Raw genomic sequence first — 12,506 nt, 5'->3', positions numbered from 1 at the left:
GTTCGATCCCCAGCACCACATGCCAGCCAGCCCCGCCCCCTGGTGGGCTGAGCTGGCCACACACACACACAATAAATAAATGTAATAAATAAAAATAAATAAATATTAAAAAAAAAAAGAAACACATTTAACTCAAAAAGAAGTTCAGACTAAAACTCTATTCCACATGACAGGAACCTGGTAAAAAGCAGGTGTAGCTATATATTTGCAGTTGGATGTTTTGGGTCTCTAGGGCATGGCTAGATCTACTGCACTCTTTTGCATTTGCCTTTTTAGGTGAATATTATAAAATAATCTTATAAATTATGTGTACTGTATTTAAATATATTCCTTTATAATCCCTAATCACCAGATAGGAAAGTAAAAAATTAAATTATCATTTGCACGGGATAGGGATATAGCTTAGCGGTCAAGCGCCTGCCTGGCAAGTGCAAGGACCTGGTGTTCAATCCCTAGTACTATATGTCATGCCTGCCACCAAAACCAGGCAGGGTGGTGCATGCCTGTAATCGCCTGCCTGGCAAGTGCAAGGACCTGGTGTTCAATCCCCAGTACTATATGTCATGCCTGCCACCAAAACCAGGCAGGGTGGTGCATGCCTGTAATCCCAGCACTGGGTAGGCTGCGACAGGAGGATCACTATGAGTCTGAACTACATGGCAAGACCCTATACCAAGTAGATAACTAAAAAATAAATTATCATTTGCAGGTGACATGATACTCTACACAGAAGACCCCAAAAACTCCACCAAAAGGTTCTTAGAATAACCAAATCCAGCAGCATAGCAGAATCCATAGGCTACACTCAAAAATCAACAGAATTCCTGTATAAAAATAAGATTCTTATAAAAATCTTATTATAAGATTTATAAGATTCTTATAAAAATCTTATAAAAATAAGATTCACACAGCACTTGGGTGGCCAAGGCGGGAGGATCATTTTAAGTTCAAGGCAAGCCTGAACTAAAAAGTGAGTTCAAAGCCAGCCTGAATGGCATAGTAAGTCCCTGTCTCAAACACTCACTGAGAAATTAGGGAAAAAATACCTTTCACAATGCTGTCAAGAAAAACAAAATGCTTAAGAATCAATTTACAAAGGAAGTGAAAAAACCTAATATTGAAAACTACAGTACTCTGAAAAACGAGATCAAAAAGAGTATCAGAAAATAGACAGATATCCTTTGTTCTTGAATAGGAAGAACCAATAAAAGGAAAATGGCCATACTTCCAAAATCGTTACACAGATTTAATGCAATTCCAATCGAAAGACCAACAGTATATCTCACAAAATTATAGAAAACATCTTAAAATTCATTAGGAATCGTAAGAGACCTAGAATAGCAAAAGCAATTCTGGGCAACAAAGGCAAGGCAGGGGGCATCACAATCCCTGACTTGAAATTATACTACAAAGCTAATGTGTTAAAAAAAAATAAAAGTAGGGCCAGCCAAATAGCTCAGCGGATTAAAGCGCCTGCAAGTAGGCTCAGGGGCCAGGGGTTCAATCCCAGGCCTGCTGTGCCAGCCTGCACTGACACTGCAATTGAGATTAGGCATGGTATAATCCAAGGGCTGTAATCCAAGAGCTGTAATCCCAGCTCTTGGGAGGCTGTAAACAGGTAGATCACTATGAGTCAATCTAGTAGTGAGACTCTGAACACCCTGTAGACCCTTCACTACAATACAAAAAAACCCCCCAAAAACCAGACCTGAGGATCAAGGGGACAGATTAAAAAATGCAACAACTCCAAACACACTCAGTCACCTTTCTTTGACAAAGGAGACCAAGGCCTTTACTGGAAGAAAGCCTGTTTAATAAACAGTGCTAGAAAAACTGGCTTTCCACATGCTGAGTTTTTTTTTTTTTCTTTCACATACTAAGTCTTAAAACAAGACTCATATTTCACCACACACTAAAATTGAAATGGATTAAAAATCTAAATATTAAAACAAAAACTAAAACACTATTAATCCCCGGTTCTGGAGAAAAAAAAAAAAGAGAGAGAGAAAGAAAAATAAAACACTATTAAAACAAAAACACTAAATCTGCTGGAAGCATGAATAGGTAGAACTCTTGAAGACACTGGTATAGGTGAAAACTTCATGAAAAAAACCCAGATTGCCCAGGAACTATCAGATAGAATCAACAACTGGGACTTCATCTTCTTCCTTTTTTTTTTTTTTTTTTTTTTTTTTTGCAGAACTGGGGATTGAACTCAGGCCCTTGTGCTTGCCAGGGAAGCACTTATTCTATTGAGCCATCTCCCCAGCCCTGGGACTTCATCTTATTAAAAAATCTTTGGCATAGTAAAAGAAACCACAAACAAAGCCGGGTGTGGTGGCACACATCTGTAATTCTAGCACTTGATTGAGGCAGGACGATCATTGGGAGTTTGAGACCAGCCTGTGCTCTAAAGTGAGCTCAAGGTTAGCCTCAACTGCATAGTGCAACCCTGTTTCAAAAAGAAAACAAACAAACAAACAAACAAAACACCCAAAAATAAACCCACCAACAGAGGGAACAGACAACCAATAGTGAGGGGAAAATCTTTTTGCTGGCAATTCTTTATAAAGGACTAATACCTACAACAAATAAAGAACTCAAAATTAGTAGTACAATTATCTTAAAATTTAAAAAAATTCAAAAAAAAATCAGACCCCTCCAAATTAAAGACCCAGTTCAAAAATGGACATGTGAAACAAATAGACTATTTCTCAAATCAAAAAGTAGAAAAGGCAAATAAATATATGAAAAAAATTAACATCATTGGTCATTTGAGAAATGTAAATTAAAACAACACTGAGATTACATCTCACCCCAGGAATAATGGCTAATAGTAAGAAATCAACCAATAACTGGGCATGATCATACACATTTATAATCCCAGCACTTGGGAGGTTGAGGCAGGGGGATTACTGCAAGCTCAACACCAGCCAAGGCTACCGAGTGAGTTCAAGTACAGCCTGGCTGTCTTAAAAAAAAAAAAAAAAAATACTGGCAGGGCTGTGGGCAAAATGGAACACTTCATCACTGCTGGTGGAAGTATAGACTGGTGCAACCACTGTGGAAATCAGTGTGGTGATTCCTCAAAAAACTAGAACTAAAACTAGGTGTTCTGCCAGGGAGATAGCTCAGCAGAACAAGCACTTGCCTGGCAAGCACAGGGTCCTGAGTTCAATTCCCAGTACCACAAAATAAAAATAATAAAACTAGACGTTCCAATTCACCCAGTTATTCCCCTTCCTGTTACCTTTCTGAAAGAAAAGCTTCAAAACCTATTGCTACGTGCACAGCCATGTTTATAGTGGTAAAATCTGTAATAGCTAAATCTTAGAAACATTCCAAATGCCCATCAATGATCAATGGACAAAGACTTTTTTTTTTTTTAATACAATGGAGACTTTTTTTTTTTTTTATACTCTGCTTCTGCCATATAGAAAGATGAGCTTGAGACATTGGTAGCTAAATGTATGTACCTTGAGACCATACTCTTTTTTTTTTTTTTTTTTTTTTTTTTTAGCTTCTTTCATTAGACCATACTCTTAAGTGAAATCAGACACGCATGTTTAAATATTGCATTGTTTCTTTGGTGTGAAAAACCAAAGTATAAATAAGGACCAACACGTATAACAGATATTGGAAAACTTGAAGAAAATGTTCAAATGAAAAGGTCAATAAAGGGGCTGGAGAGATGGCTCAGTGGTCTAAAGCACCTACCTGAAACAAGCTTGGCAAAGCACAGGGACCGCGGTTCGATCCCCCAGCACCACATGCCAGCCAGCCCCGCCCCCTGGTGGGCTGAGCTGGCCACACACACACACAATAAATAAATGTAATAAATAAAAATAAATAAATAATTTAAAAAAAAAAGAAATGGTCAATAAAGAAAGGGGAGGGGGGGAAAGGAATGAAGGGACAAGTAAAAAAACAGAATGAAAGGGGAAAATGGAAACAAAGATTTTGTAAATAAGCAGGTTTGGAGGGGAGGGGAAAGAAGGGGAATAGGAGAAAAAAGAAGAAACAAGATGTATCATACAGGTACAAATTCATTGGATGAATGCTATTATTATGTATATATAAAATGTACCCATAAAATATCCCCCCAAATAATCTACTATGATCATTCCAGATGTTACCTGAATAATGGTGAACCCCGATCTGAGAATAATATCTTGAATCTCCTCCTCTTTGTCAACAATATCGGGTTTGATAATGGCCAGAGTTTTTTCTACATAGATTTGAGGAGGGGGCATTGATAGCTCCATTTTGGCCTTTCCAGGTACAATCTTAGTTTCTTGACAAGTGTTAACTGAAAAGACATGCATCTCAGATCCCAAATTCAATGTAATTGTGATTAAGAGTAGCACTATTACTAGATTTTACTAGTTTATAAAAGTAGAAACTGACATATATTTTTCTATAAGCACTGTCTCAATGATTTCTCCTGTGACCAAGCTGAGTCCTGAGGATCAGAACTCACAGGATCAAGACCAACAGGAAACTTGACTGGGAAGGCACGAGAGGAGGAGGGGAAAAGGAAGGGGAGGGGGGACTGGGCTGGTTAGCAACACTGCACGCCACTCCAGCAACAGCAGAGCAGGCCCAGTTAGCTGCCTCAGTGAAGCAACCCACTGGGCTCACTTTATGTTGTAAAGCCTGACTAGAAAACGGGTCTCCAAGTGCTCTAGCATGCCCTAGGGTGAAGCTCTCAGACACTTACCTCAGTGCGTGCCTTTCCAAAGCAGCTTGTTGCTAGGAGACTCGAAGCCACAGTTTGCCATCCTACGGTGGCTGTAGAGGGCCAACCCCCCCCCTTTTTTTTTTTTTTTTTTGTGGAACTGGGGATTTAACTTAGGCCCTTGCCCTTGCCAGGGAAGCGCTTATTCTATTGAGTTATTTCCTTGGCCCCCCTATTAATAATTTGTACTAGTTATAACTAAGGGAAATCAGCTATGGGTGTTTTTATTTCCCTTGTGAATCTTAGTATACTGGATGTTTTTTAAATTTCCCATAATTTACCTTGGGGATTACCCTGGATGGAACCCCAAGGCCTTCACATTAATTTACATTCCCAGTCATTTTTATCGCCTCCCTCCACCCACCCCTCCCCCAAAGGGTTTTGCTAAGTGCTACTTTGACCAGGCCAGGTCCAAGCATATGATACTTGTGATTCTGCCTCCCAGGGTACTGGAATTACATGCCTGTGCCACCAGGCCCAGCTATAATTTATTTCAAATTCTTACTTTCGTTTTTGTTTAGACTTCAGACTTTTTTGAGGTAATTCAGACAGGTCTTGAACTATGTAACTTAGGCTGGCCTCAAACTCATGGCGATTCTCCTGCCTCAGCCTCCCTGGTGCTGGGATTAAGGGGTGTACTGGCATGCCCAGCTAAGCTCCTGTCTATTTGAAGGGCACTTCAATTACCCCTATGACTTTATATAAGACATCATAGACACTTCCCAGGGACCACTCCACCCCCTTCTAGACACCATATATAAGATGACCTGAGTCAACTCTATAACTTGTTTCAACACATGACGCTGCCCCTCTAGACTCAGCTTCTATAATCATTAAAAAGCAGTTTAGTTTATGAAATATTTATTTATACAACAATAGTAAATGCTTAATCTACCTCTAAATTAAGCCTATGGAACAAAAATGTGGCAAATGTTAGCAGCAGAAACCCAACTCTTAGCTCCCTCACATCACCATCTCTAAAAATATTACACTTGCAGGCATTTTCAGCTCCTTGGTTGTGAGTTAAGAAAGGACCATTAAGAAGCTATATGCAAGTCCTGAGATTTTCTCTAATCAGTCTCAAGGGGAAGGTCAAAAACTCCAGAAATGGTCATGGCAGCAGCTCCAGGTTAACAGAACAGATTTCCATCATCCCCCAGGTCGGCTGGTACTGATTTCTGACTACTTAGGTCTCTTCTTTTGTCTAACCAAATATTCAGCACCTGTCAAGAAACACGGAGCAAGCTATGAATCTTCCAGGCTACAAAGGATTGAATGCAATTTTATTTTTTTGGCAAATAAATTTCACTACATTGCCTTTTCTTTGAAGGATGATGCTGTCCAGAAAAGAAAGCCCAAATGTTTTTTTGAAGCTACTGCATGTTATCCTCTAAATATGGAAAAGGGCAACCTATTTTGGACCCCTCCTGTCTCTCAGGAGCTATTCCTATCTCTCTTGCCCCATCACTGTTACCTATTCCTTTTCTCCAATAAAGTTTCCTACTTTTAAAAAAACAAACATAAATGTATGAAAGTGTGAATGTACATCAACACCTACAGATATAACTGAAAAATGGACTGTAACTTGTACTTTGGGGCCTTCAATTTGAGGCTGTAGGCACAGAAGTTCCCATTAATTTTCCATCCCCAGCTCTTTTGCTACTTGCTTTTCTAGTCTACCTCACTGTACTATGTATTAAAATCTGACTTACTGAGCTTCAGTGCTTTCTTTCTGTTTTCGGGGTGTGTGTGTGTGTGTGTGTGTGTGTGTGTGTGTGTGTGTGTCAAACTCAGGACCTTGAGCTTGCCCAGCAGGCACTGCTACATGCCAGCTACAGTGTTTCCCCTTAAGGTCTAGAAACAAACTGGGAATGCAAGGCCATAGTATCAATCTTTTTTTTTTTTTTTTTTTTTTTTTTTTTTTTCAGTACTGGGGATTGAACTCAGGACTCTGCCCTTGCCAGGCAGGTGCTTCTACTGATCTATCTCCCCAGCCCCTTTCTTTTTAGGGAAGGGTCTACAGGGTGTTCAGGGTCTCGTTACTAGACTGGATTCATAGTGATTGCCTGTTTACAGCCTCCCAAAGGCTGGGATTACAGGCGCACACTACCATGCCCAGTCTCAATGCATGGGGAGGGGGGGAGGGGGGGCAGCACAGCAGGCCCAGGGATCAAACCCCCAGCACTTGAGCCGGCTTCCAGGTGCTTTTAATCCACTGAGCTATTTGGCCAGCCCTTCTTTTCTTATTCTTAAGCAGACTTTATTTATTTGGTACCAGGAACAAAACTCAGGATCTTGTGCTTACCAGGAAGACACTTGTGCCTCCGAGCTATATGTCCAGCCTTATCACTCTTAATTTCATAGACTTTCCAAAGTCAAATTCCAGAGGCTACCCTCCCTACCCCCTTTTCTTGGGGCTCTTTGTGATACCTGAATCTGCTCCAAGACTTCCCGCTGCATCTCCACAGCCATGTGATACACATGATGATCAGAGTCATTGTACATCACAGCATTTTGGAACATCAGCATCAGGTCACGCAGGAACTGTGCCATGGTACGGATCCGTCCCTTAGATAGATTCCTCTTCAGGCTAGTTAAGTCCATGGGTCTACAAATGATCAAGAATTCACTTTATTTATTTTTTGAGACAGGGTCTCACTATGTAGTTCAGGTTGGCCTTTCACTCACTATGTGGTCCCAGCAGGCATCAACCTCACAGTAATCCTCCTGCCTCAGCTTCCCAAATGCTGGATTATAGGCATGTGCCGGCATGCCCAGCTTCAAACTTTAATGTGGAAGAAATTATCTGACTCTAAATGAAAATAGTCACTAAAGGAGCTGGTGAGGTAACTCAGTGGACTAAAGTGTCTGCTTAGGCAAGCTTAGGCCAGTTCAGGGATCACGGGTGGATCCCAGGCACATTCTGCGCCAGCCCCACCCCCATGGGTGCTAAACTGGCCAGAGTCTGGGCATAGTGGCACATGTCTGTAATCCCAGCTCTGGGGAGGCTGAAAGCAGCAGGATCACCATGAGTACAAGCTATAAAGTGAGACTTTGTAACAACCAAATACATAAAAAAAAAAAGAAAGAAAATAGTCACTAAAGATATTAATTCTTTTCAAATAATAAAAAAGCAGCCACTCTTAATCCTCTTAATACACACATAAGATAGTTACTATTGTCATTATTGCTATTATTTTTTTTTTGACAGGAACATAGAGAATTTATTGGTTCCATCTAATCTGTACCAAATTCACTATCAAAAGTGTTAAAGAAGTCAGGTAAAGAAGAAAAATAAGTTTGAGGATAGTATGGACAATTATTTAGAAGATATCCACTATGGAAGGAATAAATTGAAGCAATATAATCTTAGAATGCTCACAGTGTACTTTCCAATGGACTAGAAAATCTGATTGCAATCTATTTTTTTTTATTTTTTATTTTGTTAATTTTATTCATTTTAATAAGAAAAGATAAAATATCAATGAAACAGTTTCAAAACAGGTTTGAAAGACAGTTACAATAAGTAATACATTGCATATTGTTGTCTTTGTTGTTGCTATTATTATTAAGAGACAATCTTGGTATGTTGTCCAGGCTGGCCTGGAACTCTAGATCTACCTGCTTTAGCCTCTTCAGTAAGAGGAAGGAACCAGGCTCAATGATGTACATTTGTAATCTCAGCTACTTGGGAAGCTAAGGTGAGAGGAATTCAAGGATACCCCTAGCATCATAGTGAGACTGTGCCTCAAAACAAACAATAACAGAAAAAGAAAACCTGGGGATATGACTCAACAGAAGAGTACCTGCCTAGAGTGAGGCCCTGGGTTCAATTCCCAATATTGTAAAAACAAAACAAAACAAAATTTAATCAAGTAAGGATAGGTATTATTACTATCTCCATTTGTCACATGAGGGAACTGAGATTTAAAGAGGTGAAATAGTACTTACCCAAAGTCACACACAGCCTAGATTCCAATTTAGAGGCAGCTTGACTACAAGGCCCACAGGTCAAGCCACCTTAGTTTTGCAGTAGTAGTGCTGGCTCCAGGTAGCAAAATTATAAGGTGATCCCGCAATCAATTTGTTACACAGTAATTATTTGCTATTTATAATGTATAACCATATATTAGGTTTTAAATTTATTTCTCTCACACAAATTAAAAGGCGCCATTTCATAGACATGAAGTGTAAGTACATAATTAATTTTTTGGTTTTTTTTGTGATAAGGTCTCAATGTGTGGTTGAGGCTGACCTTGAATTTGTGGTGGTTCTCCTACCTCAGCCTCCCAAGTTCTGGGATTATAGGCATGCATCACCACTCTCAGCTGAATATAGTGAATGTTAAAATAAATAAATAATAATAATTATTATTTTTTTAATTTTTATTTATTTATTTATGTGTGTGTGTGGCCAGCTCAGCCCACCAGGGGGCGGGGCTGACTGGCATGTGTGCTGGGGGATTGAACCACCGTCCCTGTGCTTTGCTAAGCTTGTTCTAAGTAGGTGCTTTCATCTCACCAGCCTCAATAAATAATTATTTAATGAGACAAAAAGAATATGTATACAAGAGTAGGCAGAGCACTGTGATAAAGGACTGAACTAGAAAAGGCTAAGGTTTAGTTCTAGCTCTGCTATTAACTCTGGCTGATAACAGGCAGGTCCTAACTATCCCCAAGTCTTGCTTTCCTCATTTACAGAAGGGAGTTCATCTCTGCTAGTTTGAATGATGGTGTCCCCTCCAAAACTCCTGTTGAAAGCCAGACATGGTCGTGTATACCTGCAATCCCAGCACTCAGAAGGCTGTGGCAGGAGGATCATTGTGAGTTCAAGGCTAGCTTGGGCTAAAAAGTGAGCATAACGCCAGTCCAAACTATATAATGAGACACTGTCTCAAAAAGATAAAAAAAGAAACCCCCCAAAAAACAAACAAGGGGCTGGGGAGATGGCTCAGTGGAATAAGTGTTTCCCTGGCAAGCTCAAGGGTGTGAGTTCAATCCCCAGTTCCGCAAAAAAAAAAAGAAAAAGAAAAAGAAAAAGAAAAAAAACACCCTCATGTTGAAACTTAACCCCAGTATTAAGAGAGATGACCTTTGGGAGGTGATTTATTTATTTATTTTTGTGGAACCAGGGATTGAACTCAGGCCCTTGCACTTGACAAGGAAGCCCTAATTCTGCTGAGCCAAATCCCCAGCCCTTGGGAGGTGATTGAAATCACAAGGGCTCTCTCAGCACTTGGAGAGGCTGAAAACAGGAGGATCACTAGAGTCTGATCTGTGTAGTAAGACCCTGTAGACCCTGTACTAAATACATTTTTTAAAAAATCACAAGGACTTACTCTCAGTAAGATTGAGCAGGGCCAGGGAGATAGCTCAGTAGAATAAGTGCTTGCCCAGCAAACACAAGGTCCTGAGTTCAATCCCCAGTACCACCAACAAAAAAAAAAAAAAAAAAAAAGAAAAGAAAAAAGATGGAGCATCCTCATAAAAGGGTTTGAGATTACAGGAAGCACCTTTGCCCTTCTGTCACTTTCCCTGTTTATAGGGGAAAATAAGAACGCAGTCCCCACTACCACAAATTATGCAGTGGAGTTTTCAACATTTAGGGAAATCACAGGGCAATGGATAAACCTCACTCTGGGAAAACCACCTTTGTGATCATGGTATCTTCCATGCCATGTAAGTATTGAAGATGCTATCTTACAAGCAGAGAGGAGCCCTTATCAGATGGCAAACTTTCTGGCACTTGGTTCATGTTATCCCAGCCTTCTATGAACAGTTTTTCATTTTTAGTTTAGATCAACCATTTTTCAGTCAAAATATCAAAATTGATTTGCTGACAGCTCATCAAAAATTTTAAGATAATTAAACAATAGTTGCTAAGGATAAGGAAAAATCACTGAACAGGACTCCAATTGGTAAATGGAGGAGTGGCCAATCTTGTTCACTAATAAGGAGCCCTCATGATTTCCAGAGTCCCTTGGGAGATACTCTCAATAATTTAGTCCTTGATTTTTCTGATCAAGGAGATTATGGGACCACAGAAGAAGGTGACTCTACAATGTATAGTGTGCCTAAGGAGGGTTACTAGGAGAGAAAAAAATTCAAGTTTTCGCAGAAAGCAACTTCATCAAGCAATGGCTGTGACTCATCCAGATGGCTGGCATTGATAGATCTAAGAGGTTGTCTACAAGGTTCCCAGGTAAATCCTGAGGAGCCTTAACTGACCTTAGTAGTTAGTGCAAACTGGTTAATAAGGGTTTTGCCTTAACTTGGTCTCATATATCCCACAGAAAAGTGCAACCACAAGATGTATAAAAAGAAATGTCATAGTAATGTTAGTCATAAAGGGTTCAAATCACCAACAACTTCTGACAATTGCTAGCTAGACTGGAAACTGACCATCGCTATGGATATTTGGACTATATCTCCAAGTACTTTTTCAATTTCAACTAAACACCCATCATCTACAAAACAGAAGAGAGATTCTGGGAGCAGCTGAAGCTGGAAATTGCAAGTGCAGGACAAAGCCAGCCTGAGAGAGAGCTCCTCAAAGCGTATAAACAAGCCACTGCAGCTTCTTAACTGATTGCTGGGTAAGAAGGCTGAAATTACTATCAACCTCTCAAGGGTATAAATAAATGTTCTACCATTCTTGGTACCATTCTCAGCTTAGGAGAGAGAGAATCTCCACCTGACTCAGCTATTGTCTGTTGTCTATCTTTTCCTCATTCTCATTGTAGTTCTTACCTGGGATACACCAAAGAGCCCAACAAGTCCCTACAGATATCATTTTAGATGAACTATGATATTAAAATTCAAAATACTGCACTTTCAGGGCATGGTGGCACATGCCTATAACCCCAGTGCTTGGGAGGCTGAGGCAGGAGGACTACTGCAAGTTTGAGGCCAGCCTAAGCTGCATAGTGAGTTTAAAGCCAGCCTGCACTACACAGTGAGACCCTATCTCAAAAAACAACACATAAAACAACAATAACAACAAAAAAGTCACACACACACCCACCTGCATTCATTCAATGTTTGTAACTCCCATTTGGGTTAACATCTTTGCTTTAGCATACCTATAACTGAATGGATATAGGGTTCCTTTTCATAGTAGGCATTTTTCTGTCACTAGGACTAAATACCTGAGACAACTTCAACAAGAAGAGGTTTAGGGGGGCTGGTGAGATGGCTCAGTGGTCTAAAGCACCTACTTAGAACAAGCTAAGCTAAGCAAAACACAGGGACCGCGGTTCAATCCCCCAGCACCACATGCCAGCCAGCCCCGCCCCCTGGTGGGCTGAGCTGGCCACAGACACAAAATAAATAAATATTAAAAAAATAATAATAATAAAAAGAAGAGGTTTAGGGGGCTGGGGAGATGGCTCAGTAGAACAAATGCTTCCCTGGCAAGCACAAGGGTCTGAGTTCAATCCCTGGTTCCACAAAAAAAAGAAAAAAGAATATGTTTAATTTGGTTCACAGTTTGGAAGTATTCAGTCTACAGTCAGCTGGCTCCAAGGTAGAAATACCACATGTTAAAAAGCCATGACAGGAGACGACCCAGGCCGCGGGATCCTGAACAGAGCACAGGCCCTGTGAGTGAGCGAGACGACCCAGGGCGCAGGATCCTGAACAGACCCAGAGCGCAGGCCTGGCGAGTAAGGGAGACAACCCGGCCCGCGGATCCTCATTCAACCCAGGCTGCAGGCCCAGCAGGGAACCCTTCAGCAGAACTACCTGCAAAGAGGCTAGAGGCAAGACCC

General features: G+C 40.5%; 2 protein-coding genes and 1 pseudogene across 3 annotated transcripts in view; all 3 read right to left on the bottom strand.

Moving 5' to 3' along the window:
* Window positions 1-4,744, bottom strand: part of Nme5 (NME/NM23 family member 5) — an 83,578-nt gene extending 78,834 nt beyond the window's left edge. The window contains exons 1-2 of one of the 2 annotated variants that reach the window (XM_023703379.1): window positions 4,721-4,744; window positions 4,137-4,309 (exon numbers count right to left, since the gene is read on the bottom strand). In XM_023703379.1, the coding sequence (XP_023559147.1) occupies window positions 4,137-4,265 (129 nt within the window). In that variant the 5' untranslated portion in view covers window positions 4,266-4,309; window positions 4,721-4,744. Of the gene's footprint in view, window positions 1-4,136; window positions 4,310-4,661; window positions 4,684-4,720 lie in introns of those variants that run through there. The other variant, XM_023703378.1, reaches the window with a different exon arrangement.
* A 954-nt stretch (window positions 4,745-5,698) lies between these two features.
* The window catches only part of Brd8 (bromodomain containing 8), a 74,617-nt gene continuing 67,809 nt past the window's right edge, over window positions 5,699-12,506 (bottom strand). The window contains exons 27-28 of the mRNA XM_023703373.1: window positions 7,169-7,346; window positions 5,699-5,961 (exon numbers count right to left, since the gene is read on the bottom strand). Coding sequence (XP_023559141.1) covers window positions 5,869-5,961; window positions 7,169-7,346 — 271 coding nt within the window. The 3' untranslated portion in view covers window positions 5,699-5,868. The remainder of the gene's footprint in view (window positions 5,962-7,168; window positions 7,347-12,506) is intronic.
* On the bottom strand, window positions 10,281-10,424 carry LOC111813187 (annotated as a pseudogene).

This window comes from Octodon degus, unplaced genomic scaffold, assembly GCF_000260255.1.
Source record: "Octodon degus isolate 3935 unplaced genomic scaffold, OctDeg1.0 scaffold00169, whole genome shotgun sequence".
Lineage (NCBI taxonomy): Eukaryota > Metazoa > Chordata > Mammalia > Rodentia > Octodontidae > Octodon > Octodon degus.
This window is presented reverse-complemented; position numbering and strand designations above follow the sequence as displayed.